Raw genomic sequence first — 26,937 nt, 5'->3', positions numbered from 1 at the left:
AATAATTTTAAGAAACAAATGGATTTACTTTTATGTATGAAGATTTATAAGATAGCTAAAGGCTAATCATCCTGGCTTATCAGGTTAAGTTAAATGGTTGTTTAAGTAATTTTACTGAACACAATCTTGAGTAAGTGAAATTCAAGTGAAAATAATTATACTACATTGTTCTCACTCTCCCCCCTCTCTCTCTCATCTCTCTTTCTCATCCTCTACGCCTCTTCCTTCCTTTCCCACCCAAAGTATGAGTGTGGAGTAAGCAGAAGAGCGGGGAGTTTTCAGCGTGTCAGCAGCACAGATTTCCACGCGCAGACTGAATCAGTGCGCCAACAATCATAGCGATCGTAGAAATGCGCAATAAAGCGCAGCGGCGGCTGGAGACCTGGAAGATCCCACTGGAATGACAGATCCTGTATTTGGATAAAATCTAACGGATTACTCGAAAGTGAAAACAAGATTACAGATATGCTGCCTTTAATCTGCATTTTATTCCTCGTTAACCTTTCTGGTAAGTAGAATTTTAGCTGTAATTTTCTCAAAAGAGTGTCATTCTGTGTGCACATAATTGCATAGTTTAGGGTGTCCTTCCTTCATCAAGAACAACTAGAGGAAAAAAGATATTTTAATCCGTATACTATGGTAGTACATCACAGCCACGTATGGTAGGCTATGACATGAATTAATATTTGACAAAGTGACTAAATCCAGGTTTCCTTGGGGTACCAATGGTAAATGTTCGTGGTTGGTTTAAAAGGAAAATGATAATCCAGTCTGTTTCGTTGTAAGGGGCTGTTTTGCATATATTTTGAAGGTACGTGGTCCATCAGCAAAAATGTTGCGCAAGCATTGTTGCACTGTAAAAAAAAATAATGATCAATTAGTCAGCAGGGTAGTTAAAGGCATATGTTTTTAGTTCATTGTAACTTGTTAAACTAAGTTAATCATGTTCTAACTTAAAGTTATAAGTAACACAAGCTGTTTTAGGACTCTTAAGGGTAATTTGATTCAGCTTAAAATTTAAGACAACCAGTATTTTTACAGTGTAGTCGTTATTTCTCCTCTATTCTAAAATAAATCTTGGTAATTAAAAAAAAAAGATTGGCTGGGAAAGTAGCTGTAGTATGGGATGCTTAATGTCAGTTAATCTAGCTGTAAGTTATTAAGTTAAAGTTATTAAGCAACTTTTTTTTTCCAGGAGTGGTTTTATATTTTGTATGCTAGTTTTTTAAAATGTCTAGATCAAAAACCTTTCAGCGTTATTATTATGGATTAGAAAAATACAATTATTTAAAGTTCTAGAATTAGAAAACACACACACAAGTATTTCTGACAATTCTGTCATCACTGTATAAAATACATTTACACTACCGGCCAAAGGTTTAGGGTAAGCAGGATTTTTAAATGTTTTAATTTAATTAAATGTTATTGCACTATAAAATAACTGTTCAGAAGTAGTTTATAAATTAATTTAATTATTTATTCCACTGATTTTAATGATGAATTTTCAGCTTCATTAATAATTCATTACAGTAGAGTCACATGATCCTTCAGAATTCACTATTATTTTACTTATTATTAATAATACTATTATTATTAATGGTAATAGTAATAAAAGCAATAATGACTGGACTAATAATTTCATTTCAAAATACATACAATAAGTAATAAATAAATATTTAATAAATAAGTATTTAACAATTACATTTTTTACATTTACTAAATGACGCGTTGTCAAACAGAATAATTTCCTTAAAAAAAAAACATGAAAAACAAATGATAACAAACTTTTGACCAGTAGTGTATACATATAAATAAATAAATAAATAAATAAATATATATAAATAAATATATATAAATAAATATATATAAATAAATATATATATATATATATATATATACATATATATATACATATATATATACATACATACATACATACATACATACATACATACATACATACATACATACAAATAAATATATAAACTGAATAAAAATGCAGTGATATGGGAACGGAGGTATAATGAAGGCAAATTTACCCAAACATTTGAATGTTCAAAGGAATTTAAATGTTAGAAACATTCATTTAATAGTCCATAATTAAATTGCTGTTTTAAAAAGTCTTCTAAAAAACATATACTGTAATAGACTGCTAAATGTCAGGTTTGGTTGAAGCTACTTACTCGAATGGTTTTCACAAATATCTTCAGAAATATTCAACAAGAACTATTGAGGCCAAGGCATGTCTATAATGAAGATCTAAAACATAAACCTGCTCTGAGAAAAAAATTGCTAGAGTAAAAAGTGTGAAAACTTGCTTCTTAGCCTATATGTTTTTATTATTTTATACATTGGTGGAGGAATGGTGGCTTTGGATCTTTTTTGTTTCCTGATATTGTTCTTGTGTTGAGAAGGGCACAGAGTGGCAGAGAGCCAGGGGGAAATGTGTCAAAGCAGGAATGTGGATGTTTCTCTAGTGCCTGCATTTCTGCTGTTCTTTTGCTGTAATTTTAATGTACATGAGCAGCAATCCATACAGAACAAGTTTTAGAAGGGGTTCGGCTGTAATGACTGAGGATATTTACTTTCTATTGATCTCCATGTTTTTTTCATTTGGGCAGTTGTTTTCCAAAAGTTGCCGGATGATTGGATTGCATTAATCTGTATGAAATATGTCCTCTTCCAGATGCTGTCATGGATCTCACCATGACCTCTAATGGGGCCACATCTGCTAATCATTTCCACCTCTCCTGCATTTCTGGAGAGCGTGACACTGATGGCATTCAGCTGAGCATCAAAAAAGACAACAGTATTGTTCTTCGTGCAGATACCCCTAGTTTCAATCTACAGAGGCCACAGACGAAAGAAGTGGTGGCTACTGGATTTACAGGCTTTGACCACAGTGGGATTTTCTACTGTCACTCGAAAAGAGGCTCAGACCAGCTTGGCAATGTTACACTAATTAACAACTACAGCAAAGGTATGATGACATGAGCAAAAAAGCATGTTTATTATTACACAGCTTTTAACTAAAAACAGGATATGTTCAATGGTGTTCTGGGAGCCTGAACATGAAATGTGTACACGTTTTGAACTATTATTGTCTTAGTATCGTGTAAAGCACAAATTTGTGATTCTGTGTGGTACGAGTTCAGTCTATAGACATGCTCAAATACTCAAAATCCAAAATATAACAGTAACAAACTATAGACCTGTATTTGCACAGCCATACAGTACCCAGCAAACAATGTTGTGTTTAATAGACATCTAAACATAGACAGCTTGGCTAAAACCTCTAAGAATAGCCCAAAACTAGACTAGTCGTCAAATAGACAGATTAGACAGACTTTATACTTGTAGTCATTCATCTCTATTTGATGACTAGTCTAGTTTTGGCCTATATTAAGGCGTCTATTAGATTTTCACTGACAGCCCAAATTTAGCCTTGTTTTAGCCAAGATGATTATATTTAGATGTCTATTAGACATCTATTAGACATCTTATAAAAACAATAAATGCTTGCTGAGTAGTCAACATATGAAGTGGATCAAAACCTTTCATCAAAGTTGTCCTAAAGCTATTCAACAACACTCATTCTTGACAATTTGATCCACTTTAAATGTCGACCCGTTTATAGCATAAACAGTTTTTTTTACAAATACAAAGAACAACAACAAAAGTATACAAGACTATAAGGCGTTTTACATTATTGTCATGTAAATGTAGCCAAAAAATTAATTCACAGAAAAAAGCAATTAGCAGTGATGACATAGAAGAACTATCCAGGATTCCACAAAAAAAAAACTTTAAGTGGAAACCGTAAAATAAAAACCGAGGAAACTGAAAATATAGGATTTAGGATAAAGAACAATTGAATATATAAATACCGTTTTCCACCATTAAATAAAACCTTAAGTGGAATGAGCCGATGAAACCTTTGTTGGCAAAAATTAACTTTAACTTTTTGCAAAAGTGAGTGTTGTGGTCCAGAATGCCACTTGACCCAGCTGAAGCAACCCTTAGTACATTGTGATAATTATGTTGTATTCTGCTGTAAGCAAGTCATGCAGAATGAATGAATCAGGGTGAATAAGTAATGACAGATTTTTTTATTCTTAAGGGAACTAAACCGTAAAAACAGTTTGGCAAAACAAATTGATTTCATTCAAGTATTATTTATTTATCAGAAAATTTGTCAGACTAATCAAATTTGAATTGAAAAAAATGTGATTATATATCAGCGTACTAATATTATTTTATCTTGTAAGGTCATTTTAAACCAGTGAGGGTCTCTATGACGGTCAGTAAAGGAGAAAACGTGCATCTAATTATGGACGTCCTTGGAACAGAAAGACGAGACATTGCTTGGAAATTCAACGGTCAGTAAAGTTTTAATCTTATACGTTCTGATTTTGAAAGACACATTCCCACAAAACATGCAGGAGATTTTGAGGGTTCCCTTCAGACAGTAGTTGTGTCTCAAATGATGCATTTATGCACTGTGCACTGATCGTCTTTATACGCTAATTTGTATTATCACAGTGACTATACAAAAAGAAAAGTAAAGTAAATAAATTGGAAGCAATCAGTCTTTTCTCCAATATGTAAATTTGCTTACTAAGTAATTTTGGAACTACGTGTCAACTAAAAGTTTTTAAAGAATTTTTAGTTTAGCCAGTGTACTATTCAGATGTTGACATGTAGTTGCAAAATAACAGAATGTCTAAAGGGAGACATCAAAATAAAGTGTTCTAAATTAAGCACTGTAAAAAGCAATTTGAGGATTTTGCTTCGAAAAAGGAAGTAAACCCGCTGCCTTAAAATTCTTAAGTAAATGAACTATGTGCATAATTTTAAAAATTAAGTAAATTCATCTTAACACTTCCATTTACACACTTCTTTTAAGTAAAGTCAACTTGTCACTTTTAAGGCAATGGGTTCACTTTTTTAAGTAAAGTGAACTGAACCTTACTTTATTACGAACTAATGATGATTTAATGCATGCTCTAATCATGAACTAACTTTAACTACAACATGAGTCACAAGAGTTCATGTGTGAATAACAGCTACCTTATACTTGTTAGTACGTGATTGTTGTAGCGAACTTCGTCTCTCGCCACAAAGAATTCCCTGACACCACTTTGGTGGATCACGACTGCAGTTTATTAAAGACAGGACAGTGATAATCACCACACAGACACACTCTCGGTTCTCTGTTCTGTCTCACTCAAGTCCAAATCCGTTCTCGTTTACCAATAAACAGTTTTTACATCCAACATTTTGTTTTCTTCGAACACATATCAGACATCACATATACACACAAACTTGCATAACATAATAATAATATACATAATTTAATAATATTATATAAAAATAAGTAACATTTATATATTTCTACATATAATCTCATACATTCAAAATAGAGAAAATTATTTCAATCTAGCATCACATAGAAATTGGATCGTATAGTGGTTATTATTTTGTTGCAGTTCCATACCTGCAGTTTATTAAAGACAGGACAGTGAACTGAGAGTGTGTCTGTGTGGTGATTATTACTGTCCTGTCTTTAATAAACTGCAGACGTAATCCACCAAAGCCAGTGGTGTCTGGGAATTCTTTGTGACAAGAAACAAAAATCTGTTACAAATTGGTGCCGTGACCCGGATGGGCGTGAGGTTTAGGGGGTGAGTGTAACAAAGGCCAGCTAGTGAAGTGCTATGCAGGTAAACCTCACTCCTCTGACCTCTCGAAAAAGGGGCTCTAGCAACAGACGCTAGATGCTATGTTCTTTAGCCTTCTTGGTGGAGCAACCGACTCCCATATGCAAAGTTGTCGGTTCGATCCAAGCTCGGAGCGGGTTTGGGTGGTGTTGGACTGGCGGTGTTACATTGTTTGTTAATTGATGTATTAATTACCACATTAGTTTATGCTAAATTTAACCATCATGAACTCAAGAGCTGTAAATATATAATTAAGTTATGACTTTACTTGTAGGGGCACATCATCGTTAACCCAATCTTAACTACTCAGTCCTTATGCATATCCAACTAGTGCGTGTACACTGAATAACTATAGAAAAGTGTTCTGTCAACATCAACATCAACAGTTTAAACACAGGAGTTCATGAGTAGTTAAGGATGAGTTAATGGTGATGTGCCCCTCCAAGTAAAGTCATGACATAATTATACATTAACAGCTCATAAGTTCATGTTGGTTACATTTAGCTTAAAGTTACATGTTAATTAATACATTGATTTAAAAAAATGTACTAACAATAAGGTAGCCATTATTTACACATGAATTGTGAATCATGCTGTAGTTAAAATTAGTTTAGCGTATGCCTTAATCATTCATTCATAATATAGTAATGTTTAGTTTACATATAATACATCATTATTAGGCCTACACGGAATCTGTGTGCGCAGAATTCTGCAGATTTTTAGCCTTGATTCTGTGTGTTTACTTGTGTGTAAATTCAAATTTAATCAGTTTTTAAATTACTTTCAGTAATATTATTGACTAATATGAAAATATGTATTTAATTTATTTACAATAGTTTGTAAAGTAATATTTTCTGTCTTTTAGTTGATATATTATATGAGAGACTTACCAAATAAAATGGGTCTAATTGTATTTGCATTGTAAACACTAAATACAAGTTAAAAATGTATTATTTTTTATTTCATATATTAAGGTTTTAGTTACGATATTCCCACAATCATTCCGTATTAATCCGCTAATTTTTACTAAAATTCTGCACAGAAATGGCAAAAAATGTCTGCAGATTCCGTCTGGCCCTAATCATGATTAATGTACTGTTACTGTAAAGTGTTACCCAAAAAAATGATCGGTTGACAAACAAGCTACGTTGTGATTTATTTTAGGCAACTACTATTATATGACTCCTATTGCTGATGTTGAAAACCACACAGCAGTTTTGGATCTGAAGAAAGTTGATGAAAGCTATGCAGGGATTTACAGTGCCAGCTATGTTGGAGACAGTGCTCTTTATAGCGCTTGGATGCGCCTCATCGTTCGTGGTATCATTTTTAGTGTCATACCTATATTTCAAAACATTCATGACTTTAGATTGTATATTATAGTGCCTAATGTTTTATCTGTTCATTTTCCAGATTGTCCAAAGAACAAATGGGGCTCCGACTGTGACAAGGACTGTCCCGAATGCTTGAATGGAGGTGTGTGCCATGACAAAAATGGAGATTGTGTTTGTCCTCCAGGGTTTATGGGAATGCGCTGTGAGACAGGTAAATGGAACCCATTCTCTTGAAACTGATCATTTATGTCTGTGGAGACCATACATGTACGAATATTTTTCTGATTTTGCAGCCTGTCGGGAAGGAATGTTTGGTCGAAACTGCCAGGAATCCTGTAAGCCGGAGAATGGATGCCAGGGCTTGAGTTTTTGTCTTACAGATCCTTATGGGTGTTCTTGTGCCAGTGGCTGGCATGGAGATCGCTGTCGTAAACGTAAGCTGAACATGAGATCACTTTATTTAATAACTGTTCCCTACATGGTGTCATCTGGACCCTATAGAAAGGATTGAGTTCTGAAGTAAAGTTTAAACAGGTGCTGCTGGAATCTGCCAGTAACAATTCAGCTTCCATCAGTCTGACCAAAATAAACATTTCTTGCTGCTCTGTTCATTTTTCTTGTCTTTTTCAAAGACACTTTCCACCTCAGAGTAAAAAATAAAACATGCGAGTTTAAAAAAACAAAAAAAAAACGGAAAAAAAAACAACAAATAGACTCGCATGTAACATTTGGAAAAATAAAATTGCAATTAAATGAAATTCATGTTGTGTAATGTAAAAACAATGGTGCAAGCAAAAATAAAAAAGTGTAATTATAGTAAATAATGTGAGATTATGTGAGTCACGTTTACAATACATATCGTAATTGGAAAATAAAAAGTCAGACGTTTAAAGGTAAAGTTGCAGTTGTTACACTGTAAAAAATGTTGTCAGTACAAAAAAAAACATAATCCTTATTTCCTTTGCACTCAACTTTTGAAAACATCAGCTGCGCTGACCTAAAATTATTTGTCAGTAATACAAAAACACTTAGTTTAGTTAACATAAGATTATTAGTTTTCTGGAGAGGAGAACTACTGTAACAAAACTTTTCAAGATGTGCCAACTGTACATTTTTTAGCCTGCAGAACTGGAATCCACAATCCTTATTTCCTTCCATGTACTCAACCTTCTTAACATTTTTTTCACCATTAATTGATAGGACAGTAGAGAGTGTAGACAGGAAAGCATGGGGAGAGGAGAAAGGGTCAGCTTAGGACTCAGCAAAGGCAGAAATCAGTCGCAAACTCAGGAGTGTCATGTGTTGACGCACTAACCACTACACCATCGGTGCTGACATATATGAAAACATCAGTTGCACTGACCTAAAATTTCTGAAGTCGAGTGAACAAAAAACTCTTTTGGAAATTGGTATTAAGAAATAATACATTATCAGAACAAACAAACATAGTTCAATGAAAAAAAAACTAAAACAGAGACAAATGTTAACAAAACATTTATTATACACAGAATCAGAAACAGGACAGGCAGTAAAACAACAGTCACGGTAAACAAGACAAGGATCAAAACATGGCAGGACAAAGAGGGAAAATGCTTTGTAATGCTTCACATGAGAAGCATGCCTTCCTGTTATAGTAATACTTTGTATTCCTATAATAAACTATAATTTTAGGTCAGTGCAGCTCATGTTTGTTAAATGTTTTCAAAAGTAGAATGGACAAGAAAAGGCGTAAGGAAATAAGAATTATGGGTTTTTTTTGTTGTTGTTGTTGTTGTTGTACTGACTTACATTTTTTTACAGTGTAGATATGAAACCAGCATCTTTAAACCTTTAAACATTTCCGAACAATTACAGTTGACTTAAATTTCTTGAAACAAGTGCTCAGAAACTAAAACATGCCTTATTAAATCCTTGTAAAATGCTTGTATTCATGACAAATTCTTTTAGTCCTAGTGGGGGGGGGGGGGGGGGGGGTTGGGTAAGTATACTAATAGTAATAGTATTAAGTAGTAAGTATAGTATCTGTGTAGTAATGGTAGTATACTTATGTGAAAAGTACTTTAGAGAAAAACTTTATAACAGTGTTATAAAGAACTAATGTTTTCTTTGTAAATCTACTCTTTTGAATTCCAATAAAACTGACATCCTAGTTCAGATCCAAACAAACAGTAAACAGCTAAATCGTTGCTAGATTAGACTAGAACAAGTAAACTTATGCAACAACATGGTATGTAAATGATGTTATAAAAGTACTTAATAGTCAATCGATAGAGTGAACAAGCCAAGTATACTTAAAATACTTATCTATAAAAAAGATAACTACAAGAAATATATAATTAATTATTATCATTATTATTTTGATAGCCTGTCTTGAAGGAATGTATGGTGCTGACTGTCTCTTAAGTTGCAACTGCAAGAACAAAGGCAAATGCAATCGATTCAGTGGCTGCCAATGTTCTACTGGCTGGAGAGGGCAATACTGTGAAAAATCAGGTCAGTCTTCAAGACTACTTTTCCATCTGCTCTAAAATCTGCAGTGTTTGTTCCTCTTGGCGCCGGTGTCTAACCTTATCCCTCTTTCAGATCGCGCACCAGAGATTTTGGACATGGCCAGTAACCTGGAGGGAAACTTGAACTCAAGCCACAAGATCACATGTTCTGCAACAGGCCATCCACTGCCTAGCCATTTGAGCATCGAGCTACGCAAGCTGGAAAGCACCGTTCTGAAGGTGAAAGACTAATACGTTTAAGAAGCTGCATATAAGGTGAAAGAGGGAATGTTTATAAAAGTGTAAAGCTTTAAAATATTGTTGTGTCTACAGATCTAATGTGGTGACAGGCTTTTTGATTCTCTACTGTTGATTACTTAGGCGTTCCACACTATTTTGGACTCCAAAAAAAGCACAGCTCACTTTGAGATCCCACGTCTGTCTCCAGAGCATAATGGTTTGTGGGAATGTCGAGTCTCCACCAATGGTGGGCAGGATTCTTTCAAGTTTACCTTAACTGTGAAAGGTAAGATTTTAATATTGGTTTGTTGAAATCCACATGAGCTTCATATTAGCTTCAGATGTGCAATCACATGTTAAAATCACATTCAAATGTGAAATATATGAACCTGTTAAACATGGCTTACATGTGAAACTCATGTGAGCACCTGTGAACAAATGTTTAAAGTGTGGAAGTATGAACAAATGGATTATACATATAGATTTCACTTTACGAGTCCATATATACTGTAGTATGTTCCACATATTTCACATGTGATTTTTCTAGAGCCACCCTATCCAACCGCTGCCCCCAAACTGCTGTTGAGAAGTAGCAGACAACTGGTTGTAAAGCCAGTGGACAGTTATGCTGGAGATGGTCCCATTGTTTCCACTAAGCTGCTTTACAAGCCAGTGAATACAGAAGACTCATGGTCCTCCATCATAGGTGAGGGACTGACACTGTGAAATGTCTACATTTGGTTCTTTACAATATCATAACAATATACCCAATATCCAAAATAAGTCATGCATGTCTACGGTATTAAATAGTATACAGTATATCAATTTTGAAGTCACGGTTGGTAAATAATTGGTACGGCAGGGTGACAAACAAAATATGATTTTTTTTTTTATTAAACAGAGGTTTTCAGAACTGCCTGTGTTTTTAAATAAATATGATAATTAAAAATTTTTGGGAAAAATGCAGGAAGCCCTATTACTTGCAAATTACATTAATTTTATTGGCTACAATTAACAAGAGAGCAAAAACGTATGAATTCAATTAACATTTATGTTTACATATAAAGTCAACATTCACTGAAAATTATATTCATTCATTTTCCTTCGGCTTAGTCCCTTTATTTATCAGGGGTCGCCACAACCCAGTGCTGGGAAACACTCATACTCTCGCACACACATGCGGCCAATTTAGCTTATTCATTTCACCTATAGCACATGTCTTTGAACTGTGGGGGAAACCAGAGTACCCGGAGGAAACTCTCACCAACACGAGGAGAACATGCAAACTCCACACAGAAAGTCCCTGCAGTGTAATGAATATCCACCAGAGGGCAGAATACAAGTATTAAATCATATACAACAGAATTTCAAAGAAATTATTGATCACATTCATGTGATACAATTGTTAGAAACCTGTGTATCAAATATGATTCAAGCTGTTTTAGAGGTTAACATCTATAGCTGCGGCACGGTGGCTCAGTGGTTAGCATTGTCTCCTCACAGCAAGAAGGATTCTGTTTCGAGTTCCAGCTGGGCCAGTTAGCTTTTCTGTGTGGAATTTGCATGCTCTCCCCATGTTTGTGTGGGATTGAATAGAACTAAATTGGATGTAGTGAATAGGTGTTTCCCAATACTGGGTTGTGGCTGAAAGAGCATGCACTGTGTAAAACATATGCCAAAATATTTGGGGTGGGGTGGGATTAAGGGAGCAGCAGTCACAACAGGGAACCCCAGACATTCCTCTCCTCAGACACTATCTCCAGATTTTGCAAGGGATCCCAAGATATTCCCAGGCATGCCGAGAGTCCATAGTTCTCCTATTCATTATCCTGTCATAAGCTTTTCCTGAAAAATTCCCTATAGTTGGAACACACCAACCAGACACCCTTTATAAAAATGAGGACACTACCTCAGTTCCCTTGCCCTGACCTCCACTTGATGTTGTAGAGACATGTCAGACAAGACAGCTTGCCCCATCCAGAGACTTGAGGTACTCAGTGCAGATAAGATCCATCCATGCTGCTTTTCTACATTTGAAATTGCCGACTCTGTCAGTGACATCAGTTTGGGTAATAGGCAAGTTTACCCCTATGTCCCCAACCTCTGCTTCTTTAGTAGATGGTGTGTCAGTGGGATTGAGGAGCTCTTCAAAGTATTTATTTTCACCATCCATAAACTTCACCGGTTGAGGTCAAAAGTTTCCAACTGTCCATTTCCTGAGGTTGCCAGATGGTTTGCCAGAAACTCTTTGAGGCCAACCAAATAGTCATCTCCCATGATCTTCCCAACCTTTTCTTAGGCCAGAAAGCTGCAGCATACAACGCCTTCCATTGCCCATAAGCTGCCTTAGGAGTCCCACAATCCAGGACTCGTTTTCAGCTTGACTGCATCTCTTATTTTTGGTGTCTATCACCGGGTTAGTGGTTTGCCACCACTGCCATATAGCCACAGCTTCTTTTGACCACATGAATAACCACTCAGTCTCAACGTCTCCAGCCTCTTTCGAGATCTGGTCAAATCTTTTATGGAGGTGAGATTTAAAAATCTCTTTGACATATTGTTTAGCCAGCAGACCATTCCATGCCCCAAGAAGTTTCCATGTCCAAAAATTTGTATTGTGGCCAGGGCATTAAGGGCCTGACAACATAGAATCATTCAAGGACTCAAAACCCTCCATCAGGTTCAAGAGTTCACACTTAGCTGATGATTCATCAATAGCTTGTTTGGAATGCTGTCCCGGGAGAGAGCCTCGAGCTCAAGGGATCCTCGAGCCCGGGGCTTCCTCCCGTTTGCAGAGCGAGAGGGGAGCCTGAGCTCGGTGGATCTCAGAACTCCCCGTCTGCAGTAGCTAAGGGAACACGTGAGGAAAAAAAAAAAGGGGGGCTAGACAAATGTTTCATTGTTATGCATGATGTATATTTTTTGGATGGAGGGAGGAAACCGGAGAACCCGGGGAAAACCCACGCGGACACGGGGAGAACATACAAACTCCTCACAGAAACACCTACCGACCTGGCAGGACCAGGGTTGGCAGTGTTCTTGCTGTGGGGCTAACAGTGCTAACCACTGGACCTCCGTGCCACCCGATCTAAGGTGAAGGAGGAGAATGGGGAGGAAAGGGGGTTTCTTCTAAACGAAGATAAAGTGGACTGAAAACTGTGGTTATTTATAGTAGCTTATGGCTCATATGATTGGATGATACTGATTAGCCTAATACGAGACCGGCTGTGATAAATCATAAGTACGTGAGCCTCTCGAAATTAGTTTATTAATAAACCTCACTTAAAGAGATGGTTCAAAGAGTGGTGATTCATTAAAAGTTTAAAATTAAGTTCATGCAAATGCAGTTGTCAAAACAAATAAAGTCTTTGTCCTGCTACACATCTAAAATTCATAAGGATTTTCTTTTGTTTTTTAAATAAGTGTATGGCAGTGATCAAATCACATTACCGAACCTGAAGCCCTCAACCAAATACCATGTACGTGTACAACTTGCTCGTCCAGGAGAAGGAGGAGAGGGTCCTTTGGGTCCAGAGGCCATTATGGAAACTGACTGTCCAGGTGAGAATCAGTCAAAATACACCTAAAATTAATTAGTTGTAAGAAAATAGCATATTTAGAGATGAGTTTAGCATTTACAGGACCACTATAAGAATAAGATGGCCCCCCACCTGTGCCAAAAAGCCCCCCTTCAGCGACCTCTTTCTGATTGCGTATTCTGTGTCGCTAGAGCCCACTGCCAGACCGGAGATTGATTCCAGCTCACTGGAGGGCCGTAATGTCACTCTCAGGTGGTCTCTGATTGGCAGGTTCCGTGAGGCCAGTGGCTTTTTAGTGCAGCTCTATGGACCATATGGAGAGAAGCTCTGGGAGGAAACCACCTTCCTTAATGTGCTCTCCGTCAAGCTCTACAATCTGGAATATCACAAGAACTACCAAGCAGTCGTCCGGCTGGTAAACTGTGGCAGCCATGGGCCCCCTTCGAGGCCCCACCATATTCACATCTATAAGCAGGGTAACAGAAATCTTCTATGTCCCCAAGTAGGCAAAAGAAGGATAGAACAGGACATTAATGTTAGAGAGGATGTAATGAAACAAATATGCATATTATACTGTTAAATTAAACTGGAATAGTAAAATTGTGTATGATCCCTCTCCAGGCCCTTCTTCTCCACGAAACGTCCAGGCCGATGCCCTGTCCATTAGTGCAGTCAGGCTTCGCTGGCAGCCACCTGAAGATCCCAATGGAGGCATTGTGAAATACAGCATTGAGTACCAGCCAGTGGGCCAGAGCAGTTTGCACCCTTGGGTAGACACAGACAATGGCAACAAAACCACAAAAGATGTAACATCCCTCAATGGGAGCACATTGTACCAGTTCAGAGTGAGAGCTTTCTCTAAGGTACCTGGAGAGTGGAGCAGCTTTGTACAAGTTCAGACACCTGGAGAAGGTGGGTGACTAGGAAAACATACTGAAATAAAGACATAAGTTTGTTTTCTTATTGAAAAAATAACATTCCTTAATTTCCCATTATCAGGATTATCCAGCTTTATTCCCACCACTCAGCAAGTGGGGCGGCCGTTGGCTGAGGATCATCAACTTCTTTTTGCTGTGGTTGGGTCAGTGGCTGTGACCTGTGTGACCATTCTGCTGGCTCTTCTGGCTCTCTTCTACATTCGTAAATCTGTCCTTAAAAGAAGACGGACGTTCACCTATCAGTCTGGATCTGTGAGTAGACATGTCATTACTTTATACCCTAAAAAACGCTGGGTGTTTTAAAATTTGGGTTACATATGGACAAACCCAACTGCTAGGTTAAATTATATTTTTAACTCAACAGCTGGGTCACATTTGACACTAATTTGAGTTGAAACAACCCAGCATTTTACAGTATATTTTGATAATTTTGCAGAGCTTAAAGGGCACCTATGATGACAATCAACTTTTATAAACTGTTTGGACAGAACTGTCTGTATGTATGTATAGTGTGTCCACAGTCTTATTGGAGAGATATTCTGTAAACACAATAAGTCTCTTTTTACGTTAAAATAGGACCCAAATCCCAGCGATTTTAGGAGTGCTGTTTTCTCCGCCCACAGAATTGATTTACAGGCACCATGTTTCTATAATAACATTATAGAGCTAAACTGAACTGAACTTAAACACTGAAAACTGAACTACACTGTTCCAATTTACTATGACCTTTTATGTGAAGCTGCTTTGACACAATCTATATTGTAAAAGTGCTATACAAATAAAGGTGAATTGAATTGAATTGAATTAAATTGAATTGAATAACATAGAACTTGAAGAGCAAGCTACTTCCGGCAACTTCCATCTATGCAAGCAACAGTGACCATTGGCGACCAGGTAGGCGTGTCGAGCGACTCGACAAAGTTGAAAATCCTTCAAATGAAAAGCAATTTTCTTGAGCGACAGCTAATAGGAGCACCAGTAGAGCTCACGTGATCCTCTCTCAGTTCGCTCAGAGTTCGATTGTATTCTCCGTACTGTAGACCTACACAGACCTGTTTGCAGCAGGTCGCCACCCAGAGTGACAGGCAGCTACAAAATCGCTACTAGTGTGAATTAAGCATAATGCTTAACTGCTATAATCACTACGGCCGCATGGTGGCAGTAAACGTGCACATATGTGTGTGAGTTTGTGCTGCAAATGGCATTTGTGTGAGAGTCATCATTTCAGAAAGGCTTGAATAAACTCCATCACAAATACATTGAATAAACTTACTTGGTATTTTTGACTAATGAGCTGTATTTCAGCTTCATTTGAGTCTGTCTCTGTCACTGTGCTGTTTGACGTAATGCTTAATGAGAAGCAAACACACATGTCGGAGCAGTGGGCGGGGAAAAAGCAGCTCATTCAGATTTAAAGCCACAGGCTGCAAAATTAGTTACAATGATTTCAGACAGCAAAATGGGCAGATTTTGGAGGCTATAATAAATTATCTGATGGCTAAAACTTTACAGACACATTCTGGAGACACCAAAAGCTTGTCTTACATCTTGGAAAAGGGGTAAAATAGGTGTCCTTTTACTGCTTTGTAAGTTCATCCACACAAAGAAATTAGTACTTTTAAAGACAATGCATCAGTGTTTCTACCATTGTTAAAGGGAACGACTATTTTCAATGGTGATGATAATATTCTATATGTAAAAGAGTAAAGGATCATGTGATACTGGAGTATGGAGTAATGGCAGCTGAAAATTCAGCTATACCAGGCATGAGCAACCCTGTTCCTGGAGATCTACCTTTCTGCATATCAAACACACCTGTCTGTAATTATTAAGTGCTGTTCAGATCCTTATTATGTGGTTCAGGTGTGTTTGATCAGGGTTGGAGTTGAACTCTGCAGGAAGGTAGATCTCCAGGAACAGGGTTGAGCACCCCTGAGCTATACCATTCCAGGAATAAATTACCTTTTAAAATATATTAAAATAGAGATCTATCTTATACTTCCAAATGTTTAAATGATAGTATTACATAAATGCTAAATGTCAACCAAAAATGATTTGCAGGGAGAAGAGACTATCCTCCAGTTCAACTCGGGGACTCTCACACTGACCCGACGACCAAAGCCTTCCCCAGAGCCCCTTACCTATCCCATCTTGGAATGGGAGGACATTAAGTTTGAGGATGTCATCGGAGAAGGGAACTTCGGTCAGGTCATCAAGGCCATGGTCAAAAAAGACGGGATAAAAATGAGCGCTGCAATTAAAATGCTCAAGGGTAACACAGCAAGCCAGCACAGCATTGTTAGCCAAGGTTTGTTTTTACACGATTGTGAGTTTGTATGTGTTTTGTGCACCTGCAGAGTTCGCCTCAGAGAATGATCATCGAGACTTTGCCGGGGAATTGGAAGTGCTGTGCAAATTGGGACAACATACAAATATAATAAATCTCATCGGAGCCTGCGAGAACAGAGGTGATTGCGCCACCTACTGGCAAGATTTAGAAATACACATTTTAAACAATTTGTAACACATTCTGATAATCATAACTACACATTCACATAATTATAATCATACCCTTTTTATTAAATCGACATGCAGTGTTTAGAAGTAGTAAACAAAAAAAGAGAATATTTTCTCCAAAGGCCAAACCTTTAATATAGGTGACAAACAAGCATTAACTGAAACCTATTAGAATGAAAGCCTATTTTCATCAACAATTAAATCATATTTGAAAGTAATTCATGATTTATAAATTCCACTGGAATTAAAGGGATAGTTCCAGGGTTTCAGCAGGTTTCACCAAGTAAAATTTTTAAGACCATTATGAATGAAATTTTAGACTCATAAAGGGCTAAAGGCTAAGACTTGAGAGATTTTTATTTGACCTATCAAAAAAAATATATATAATAAATAAATAAATATATATATATATATATATATATATATATATATATATATATATATATATATATATATATATATATATATATATATATATATATATATATATATTTAATACATTTAATAATACAATAATGAATTAATAATAAAAAATTATATTTTAATATTTCTTAGCAAACTATTTTAAATATTCTGTAAAAACAAGCAAGCTCTATTTGTATCCATACACTTTTTTTCCAACATAAACTTTCTTTAAAATAAAAAAGAGAAATGTTTTAAATGTTTTAAAAACTATAATAAACTAAATCTATGTACAACAATCTGTCCAGGTCAGTGTCCTCAGCAGTAAATGCATAGAGCACTTTTAAACAAATGTTATTGTAAGAAAAATAATAAAACCATTATTATAAACAGAGTTCAGATTTATCTTTTTAAATAAAAAGTTGAAAGTTTTATTGAAATTAGCCAGATTGGGTAGCTATACATGATTAAAGGGAAATTAAGACTTGTTTAAAAAAAAATTTAGGACCTCCAACACAATATTTCAGTAAATGTAATGCTTTTTAAGGCCCCGCGATATCCCTGAGTTCACCCAAAACTGAAAATTCTGTCATCATTTACTCATATTTTACTTGTTTCAAATCTGTTTGGCTTTCTTTCTTCTACAAAAAGATAGTTTGAAAACAGCTGAAAACATGTAGCCATTGACTTCCATAGTATTTGTTTTTTCTACTATGGATGTCAATGGTTACAGGTCTTCTAACAGAAGAAAAAAACAAAGGTTTGGAACCACTTGAGGGTTGAGTAAATACTGAGTACATTCTCATGTCTGGTGTAAACTGTCCCTTTAAATATACTATTTTGATGGGTTTCAATGCGAACATTTTTGTTTTTGATTTAAATTAAATGACGAATCTAACACAATGTCCTTATAAGAGAGCACAAGAGTTATTAAAGCTTCACATTTCTTATCACTCATGTTTTTTGTTTTGTTTAGTTTTTTCATAGAGAATTGTTTAGTAGTACAGATGTGACAACATCTTTTATCCACAGGTTACCTTTACATTGCCATTGAATATGCACCTTACGGAAATCTTTTGGACTTCCTAAGAAAGAGTCGAGTCCTAGAGACAGATCCAGCCTTCGCCAAGGAGCATGGCACTGCTTCAACACTCACTTCCCAGCAACTCTTGCAGTTTGCTGCTGATGTAGCAACTGGCATGCATTACCTGAGTGACAAACAGGTATAGCTTTTTCAATTCATAAAAGCGTATATTTTAGAAACCAATGTAGGCAGGCACAACTCTATGCCATAGTGATCAAGTAATTTTGATATAATTAATTAAAATACACATTTTATTATAAATGTAATCAAATTTAATCTGAATATTTTGTATTTTGTAGTTTAATGATAGCATTGTACATTATATGGAACTTGAATGCTATTATTATATTGCTAAACTGTGTCTGATTGTCTTGTTTACATTTCAACAGTTCATTCACAGAGATTTGGCTGCCAGAAATGTACTTGTCGGAGATAACCTAGTTGCAAAAATTGCTGATTTTGGCCTCTCGCGTGGTGAGGAAGTGTATGTCAAAAAGACCATGGTGAGGACTTTGACTATGATAAACCTAATTTTTTTTCCTTCATACTCAGAATTTCAAATGCAAGTCATTTATATATTATATATGTGAACTATATAAGTAAAAAAAGTTGAATACAGTTGAATATCAAATCATTGGACTAAAATTAAAGTTACTCATACAGTTGGTTGAAAGTTGCTGTCTCTCTGTCTCAGGGAAGACTGCCTGTGCGATGGATGGCTATTGAGTCTCTAAACTACAGTGTCTACACCACAAAGAGTGATGTGTAAGTGCATTCAGTAGATTTCTGCTGTTGTGTGTTTTTATAGGGTTAACATTGCTATCTGGTGGCATTTTAACTGAATTTTAAACTTTTATTTTTGAATTGAACAAAATGTGAGATAAAGTAATTTATTTTCTGTGAAAAGAGTAATACACCAAGTACTGTGCCATCCCCATGTTTCAGTCCAAAACAACATGCCAACATCCTTCTCAATTTGTAATGGGCAACTGATAAATAAGCAGGAAGGAACTGATAACATAAAACCAGGAAGCACAAATTTAGAGAAACATGTTCTTCAAGACCACAGTGCCTGTGTCAAAATGACCTATTTTTACCTACCCAAGAACACTGCGCACTGAACATTTTCAAAACAACATGACCAACAAAAAATACAAGCATAGTTCACTTCATTAGATTGACTTTACCTGATTTCCCACAGAGCCTGTGGATTGTTTTTACATTTAGTTATTTAGCAGACACTTTTGTCAAAAGCGAGGCATTCAGGCAATAAACACAAGAAGTGCTAATTATACAAAGGAACTGTTAGTCCCGACAGAATTGCATGCTAGAGTAAGGAGAAGGGGTGTTTTTTTTACACAGAGAAGATTTTCTACAGGTGGTTTGTCAAGCCCGGTCACCAAGTGTCAAGCACACTTCATAAATGCACAGTTTGTTTTTAGAGATATAGAGTGATTGTAAGAAAGTGTGTGGTGCAAATGTTCAAAATGTTCTGGTGCAAGAGTCCGTTCAAGTGTCAGAGAGATGAAATAGTGTGTTTTCTACAGGTGATTTGTCAAGCCCACTGACCTCTAGAAAAACTCAAGAAAAGTGTGTTTAAGCTTGCTTTTAAACTTTTGTTTATAAAATATCAAGAGTATCAGTATTCAAGATTATTATAATAATAACAAAAAAGTTGAAAAAAAAGTGAAATTCAACTCAGCATTGGAGAATTAGAAAAAGATTTCCAAATGATTGAATAACAAAAAGACTGTATTAATTCAGCTTTCCATTATACATTAATTAATATACATTTAAAGAAATATATATATATATATATATATATATATATATATATATATATAAACACTCTTGGGAGGCATGCATTGGTTCACAGGTCAAGTGCCTTAGTGCCCCCCACCAGTGCTGATAAACTGCTATGAGCGTGATATTGCGTTTATACAACAGTTCGACTGCATAATCTTGTGTATAAAGTCGAAAAATCCTTTTGTACGAGGTTCTACTTTCTTCCGCCACTTCTGCAGCAGACCGTCAGAACAGTAGAAACCATTGCCAGTTCACAAATGTCACTTTAGAACTAGTATTTGAATGATTCTCTAGGGTAATGTCTAAAGTGATGACAAAACAGGTAACTTTTGCTCACATTTTAGGATTATAAGGCTGAATGGCATGACGTTCCATCAATCTACAGAGATTTCCCAGTATTTCTCTGTTGCAATCGGGAGATCACAATAATTAACCCTGAAAAAGCCGAAGCAAACACAAGCAGTTTCTGTGGTGTAAATACAGCACTATAAAATACAAAAGAGAGAGATCGATACAGAATGTCACTTACCTGATTTATGATTTGTTCAGCTGTAGTTTAAAACTTGCGTTGAGAAAATGCTGTTTTTCTCCTTAAAGGACTTATTATGAGGTCTCTGTCACCATCTTGTGGCAGAACGTCAACCATCACTTTCTTTGGTCTGCTCGGGCTGATGGTGGCCGAAGCACTGAATCCGATGCTCCGAAATTATAAATATTTTAAAATAGGCCCTATCCTTATAAATAAACTGCATAGTTGCAATCTAAGCAACTACATTCTCTAAAAAAGCCTCAAAAGTACATTATGTTGTCCAACAGCAGCAATATTTGTCAAACTGTAGAGTGTCCTCTGCTTGTCACTGTATGTGGGTGGAGTAATACACAAGGGTGAAGGGTTATGCCTCGTTCACACTAGCAGCGACTTTGTAGCTGCCTGTCGCTCTGAGTGGCAACCTGCTGCAAAAACAGGTCTGTGTAGGTCTACAGCACGGAGAATACAACCGGCCTCTGAGCGAGCTAAAAGAGGATCATGTGAGCTCTACTGGTGCTCCTTTTGGCTGTCGCTCAAGAAAGCTGCTCTTCATTTGCATAAAGTTTAAGGATTCTCAACTTTCTCACGTCGTTTGACATTCCGCGTTGACGGAAGAGATTCTTCGGAAGTCACTTACTTTCTGTTGAAATGAACGATCGCATGACACTGCTGTGAGTCGCTCATAGTGTAAATGAGGCATTAAGAGGCTATATATAAATTATACAAAAATGAAATGTAATATATTTTAAAATGAAATCTTATAATCCTAATAAATTTTGACCTAATAAATGCAGTCTTGTTAGGCATAAAAACTTTCAAAATATTCCAGAGCGCATGTTTCCGAATGTGTTATTGTTGGTTATTTTAAAGTAATCTGTTAACGTTAAATTATTTCTCTGAAACGGGATGAAATTGAAGCAGGAGTCTTTGTCATAGAACAGAACAGATGTCACAAATCCTATTATAATCATTAATTTAATTTCAACCAAATGTGCAATTTCCTTTGGTTGGCAGAAATGTAGTATTTACTATATGCAGTATGCATTTTGGATGCACTTTTATATATTGTAGCTTCATCAAAATTATGCTGATTATTCTTTAATTGATATGTCTGCCTTTGGGATTTCAGATGGTCTTTTGGAGTTCTTCTGTGGGAAATAGTGAGTTTAGGTAAGACTGTTAGTACCCGTTTTAATGAATTGTTGTCTGCTTCCTCTTTGCATATTAAACATGTTTCAGCCAGGTGAATTAGATGAGTTTGTTCTCCTCCAGGTGGGACGCCATACTGTGGGATGACCTGTGCTGAGCTCTATGAGAAGCTTCCTCAGGGATACAGAATGGAGCAGCCCAGAAACTGTGATGATGAAGTGTAAGCAGAGGATTGATCAACTGAAGCTGTAGTAATAATTGCATTTATAGTCACTGATATATCTACAATTACCCACAGGTATGAACTTATGAGGCAGTGCTGGCGAGATAGACCTTATGAGCGACCGCCATTTTCACAAATATCTGTCCAGCTCAATAGGATGCAAGAGGCACGGAAGGTAAGCGAAAAACAGATTGATGTTTCACATACTGTACTTAAAACCCTTTTTGGGGGCATGGTTGCTGTATTGTTATAGTAAGGTGAACAGATTTCTGAAAAAGAAACCAGGGACATAATCTTATACAGTGGTCAAAATTTCACAAAAATCTGTTTTTCCATATATCTTTATAATTAATGATTAAGATTATGTTTGCAAGTTAAACTGCGACAATTCAGCAAATATCACAACGTGTCAGCAAGAAAGTGCAGATTGTACATGTAAATGATCTGTTGGCTATTGTCTATATAGTGTTCTTCTACCCAGAGGGAAGATGTCAAAACTACATCAGTAATGCAAATTGATTGATGTCAATGGGGTATATGCACACATTTAATTTCAGTCAGCCAGCCTCAGCGCTTACAGAGATAAAATTGCCATGTTTAAGGTCTGATTTCTTGAAGTCAGTGATCTTCACTGCCGGATAGATTTAGGATATAAAGTGCGTCTCAGACCAGACAAGAAGCACTGCATTAAATTCTGTTTCCCACCACCATGTCTTTAAAATATGACAATTTATTTTAACCCAGTATTTTCAATGGGGTTTCTGTGCTTGCCTGCTGATCCTGACGGCGCTAGTGGTTACACCAGTGGTTTAAAACTCAGTTCCTGGAGGGCCACAGCTCTGCATGTATTGTAATTACACTACAATATCGATGCTGTAAAAGGAACCGTATAAAATTTAAAATTGTCACATTAAACTTTCACCGAAAGTTTATCATTGGCAAAACACTAGCTTTGCATATACCCCCTTCATGTCAAATTGACATCAAACTGACATCTAATATCGGTGTTAAAAAGCACGTGAAAAATCAATTACAGGATAGATGTGAAAAATTGATTGCCAGACTGTCCTGTAATAGAATACTTACATGTTTTTTGACATCAATGTTGGATGTCATTTTGATGTCGATTTGACCTCAAGATAGTGTTAAGATACAAAATCCAGTGTAAATTTGCAATTTGAAATTGAAGCCGTCAGATAAATTTACTTTTTTATTTATTTTATTATAATACTTTTTGTGTCATTATTTTGGTGGTCAAAAGGGCACCAATGTGTGGACGTCAAATAAATGTCAAGGTTTTGACATCAAATCAATTAGCATTTTTGACCATTTTTGTGGTCTATTTCTAAACTAATTTCGAGAGGATCATGTGCTTATGATTAACTATAGCTAATTACCCGCATTAGCTAAACACCTGATTCACCAATCAGATGATTCCTAACTCACTGTAAATAATCAGAGTTTCTTACCTCAGATTCTTCACATCAGAATTCCCCCTCCCACCCCTCCCTCCTTTTAATAAATTGGGCGACACAGCAGCCCGTGATTAGCACTGTCATCTCACTGCAAGAATGTCACCAGTTAAAGTCCTTACTTGACCAGTCAACGTTTCTGTGCAGAGTTTGCTTGCTCTCCCCATGCTCGCGTAGGCTTCCCCCGGGTTCTTTGGTTACCTCCCACAGTCCAAAAACACGCAACATAAGTAAATTGACCATACCAAATTGGCACCATAGGCGAGCTCTTAGTAGGCAGTATATCTCTCCATAGCTATCCCTATAATATTTCATTAGCCATAAAAAAGCAGAGGAGTTCTCGAGATCTACCTGAGCTCAAACTCCCCTCTCACCCTGCTAACGGAAGAGAAGCCCAGAACTTGAGGATCTTATAAGCTCAGGGCTCTCTCCCAAGACAGCATGCCAAACACCCTTTATAATCAATCATCAGCTAAGTGTGAACTCTTGAATGATGTCGTTTTGCTGAGTTGTGCTTTTTTGCCCCAGACCAGACAATGGAAGGTTTTGCTAGGCTTTGCAAGGTGATGTCACAGTTGTCTTTCCTCAGTGCTAGTTTTAGATAGATTTAATTAGATAATTTTTCAATGTTTCTCATGTAGCATAAACATATTGCATATGAGCACCAATTAAGGTTATTTATTCAGTTCTCCCTGGCTGTTCAGACCAAACCACCACTTCTTTTTTTGTGTTCTAGGCCTATGTCAACATGGCTCTCTTCGAGAACTTCACTTATGCTGGAATAGATGCTACTGCTGAAGAGGCCTGACTACCAGCCCCCCCAGACCCAAGAAGGGGTCATAGCACAAGGGAGGCTAATCGCAGTAGGGCTCTGCGTTACTGTCACTTCCCTGTGGCCAGGTTCCATCATCGCTCAAAGAGACACTCCACCAAGGCCACATGGCTATAGAGAACAGACTGTGAAAGGACACTTCAGATTCAGGCAGGATTGATATCTCAGGGCATGTTGACCTTGGATTACTCAAGAGGAAGTGGAACCTACAATATAAGCTACCATTGTAGCACATCGGGTCTGTGGGGACTTTGCATTGACATCTTTTTACTGGGAGGTTTTTGAAATGTAAATAAATCAAATGCAGTTCATACCATGGACAAAGGCGCCAGTATTATTCAATGTAGCACTTGAGAAAACAATGTATTATCCTTACTGAAGCTCATCTGTTCTGCTCATAAAATGAAGATTTGCTGTTAGTTTACTCATACTCAGAAGATCCAAGATGTACTGTGTGTGTGTGTGATTTTTTCAGTTAGTAAGATGTTTTCTTTAGTTGAACATTTTCTGAATCTGTCTTTGGTGGCCCAGAAAATGCAAGTCAACCACTATATGCAGGACAAAATGAATACCCTATGCTCATTGAGATTTTGTGAAACGAAGCAATTGTCTGTGCAAGAAAAGGAACAATGTTTATAACCTTGTTTTCCTTAAAGGGGTGGGCCAGAGTGTATTTTAAGGCTTGGTTGTGGATGCAAAGCAATGTGTGCGTTGCTTATGCTTAATTTGTAAAAAAAAATCACGTTATTTTTTCATATATCTTACCTTGATTATATACAGCTACAATGTTAACATGAAAACGACTGCCATATTTCCTAGTTCCTCCGAAAGCCTGCCCTCAAGAGGCTCTGATTGGTCAACTAACATAATGTGATGTGATTCATGGATCGGCTCCAAGTCACCAGGAAGCATCAAGTCCATCCACTAGCACGCGCTGTGCCTCTGCTGTGTAAATACTGCTCGTCAGTTTAGCAGCCATGTCAGTGTGAGCCTGTATTAGACAGAAAATGAAGAGGACACAGCTGAACCTCATGCCTGCTCTCTAAAATGAAATCTGACAAGTGTCTTTCATATATCAGGTTATAAGCATGTGTAAGTAATATGAAACCTTCAAGTATCTTTTGTGAGCTCATTATTTGAGATGTATAACGCAGGGAAAGCATCTGCATAGAGAGACACTGCAGCGCTGGTGAAGATTGTGGGTGTTTACAGTGGTTTGATAGATAAATATGAATTATTAACCAAATTGTTAACGCTGCCAAACATCATTTTCCATTGTTTACATCCTTGTTTAGGTCCTTGCTACAACATACCGTTAACGCTAGAAACTATGCATGTAATAGATAAGTTTTATCAAATTAAAATACTTACAGGTTGTGGCTCACAATACGCAGCTTCGTCTATTTTGGTTGGAGCTTCTCCTTCTTTCAGGAGTTTTTAGCCGAATCCAGCACTAAACTGGGAGAGATTCTGGAAGCTGTCATATGTCAAATGATTAAAATTAAATTGTAAGCACTTCTCTCTTTGTGTCGTGTCCTTTGGGAGCCCAAAACCAGAAACAGAACAAGCTCTGTGGAAACAGCAGCATTTGGATGGCGTTTTAGCTTTCAGTGCTATAACATTACAGCGCCTCTGGCCATGCCCCTTTTCTGCAAGGAGTGTATGCGGATAACCTGGAGAATTGGTGATCTCACTAACCCGGATGTATTTTATTGTAGTCCCCAAACTTCATTCGCTGTAGGCTTTGCTAAGCTAACTCTGTAAAAGCCAATGTCTCCCTTTGCATTGAGCGTATGACATTCAGGGATGTTGTTTTTGTTCACACAGCTACATTACACATCAACTAAAGTTTAAAATATAATGGACCACCCCTTTAATAAGTGTGTCATGACTGTATAGAATGTGGAAGCTTTCTAATGCGTGTGAATCATTGAAATTACAAATGCCTCAATGAACCATCAGTAGCCACGATTGTTAATTTAGTTTTCGCTGTATATGTACACTCACAAAGTGCCTGTAACTATTGACTTACGTTTTAGGAATCATAAAGAGCCACAGTTTCAGCTAAACTTCTTTAATGTTGTACTGCTGAAATGTTTATTTTTTGTGGATAAACTATCACATTAAGTCAGTACAAGGTCAGTATGCATAATGTTGATATTGTTTATCAGACCATACAAAAAACACTGAATAGGAATTCCTCTTCAGTTGTCGCTTTGGGAAAAGCATCTGCTAAATGACTAAATGTATGAATATTTTACATCTATGTTGCTTTTTACATTATTTAGCCAACTAATAAGAGTTTAGAGAACGTTAGCGAATGTGTTTACTTTGATAAATAAAGCATCAACGTGGTGACAGGACTCATCACAGAGGCCTTTGGAGATGAGCAGAAACTCTCCACTGATATGGAGCAGAAAGTACTGGCTCTTTCTTTCGTTTTCTTCAAGTAGTGGGCTTGAGGTCAGACCCTTTCCCTGCTGCAGCTTGCTGATCTGTCAAGCGCATTTCCTCCAGCTCTGCCACAGGCTCAAGAGCTGTCAGTCAATACAGCAGCTTAGTTTCCTTCACACAAAACCTGAAAAAACTCCCCCTTAAACTCCACTGTCAAGTGTTGCATTCACTTTATTTACCTATTAAACTTTTTATTGTTGCTTGGCAAA

The 26,937-nt window shown here is 36.7% G+C and overlaps 1 protein-coding gene across 2 annotated transcripts; it reads left to right on the top strand.

The window, feature by feature from the left end:
* Positions 1-256: 256 nt before the first annotated feature.
* Positions 257-26,937, top strand: tie1 (tyrosine kinase with immunoglobulin-like and EGF-like domains 1). 2 transcript variants are annotated; one of them, XM_056460100.1, is made up of 23 exons: positions 257-508; positions 2,687-2,980; positions 4,269-4,379; positions 6,885-7,040; positions 7,134-7,265; positions 7,348-7,488; positions 9,419-9,547; positions 9,638-9,783; positions 9,925-10,069; positions 10,331-10,489; positions 13,207-13,344; positions 13,514-13,798; positions 13,944-14,234; positions 14,322-14,512; positions 16,322-16,532; positions 16,618-16,728; positions 18,212-18,402; positions 18,653-18,766; positions 18,958-19,028; positions 21,728-21,768; positions 21,871-21,967; positions 22,046-22,145; positions 24,179-26,937. In XM_056460100.1, exons 1-23 carry the CDS (start codon positions 466-468, stop codon positions 24,248-24,250), a joined length of 3,369 nt encoding a protein of 1,122 aa, XP_056316075.1. In that variant the 5' UTR covers positions 257-465; the 3' UTR covers positions 24,251-26,937. The 2 variants fall into 2 exon arrangements, with proteins under 2 accessions (XP_056316075.1, XP_056316076.1); XM_056460101.1 differs by lacking the exon at positions 13,514-13,798.

Source organism: Danio aesculapii, chromosome 6, assembly GCF_903798145.1.
Source record: "Danio aesculapii chromosome 6, fDanAes4.1, whole genome shotgun sequence".
Taxonomy (NCBI): domain Eukaryota; kingdom Metazoa; phylum Chordata; class Actinopteri; order Cypriniformes; family Danionidae; genus Danio; species Danio aesculapii.
Note: the sequence above shows the minus strand (reverse complement) of the source record. Positions and strands in the feature narration are given on the sequence as shown.

What these genes read in the sequence shown, in the direction of transcription:
- tie1 (XM_056460100.1), top strand. Translation starts at nt 466, where the DNA reads ATGCTGCCTTTAATCTGCATTTTATTCCTCGTTAACCTTTCTG. An exon ending in GGGAATGCGCTGTGAGACAG is followed by an intron (nt 7,266 to 7,347) that starts GTAAATGGAACC and finishes CTGATTTTGCAG; the next exon opens with CCTGTCGGGAAGGAATGTTT. An exon ending in TATTCACATCTATAAGCAGG is followed by an intron (nt 13,799 to 13,943) that starts GTAACAGAAATC and finishes ATCCCTCTCCAG; the next exon opens with GCCCTTCTTCTCCACGAAAC.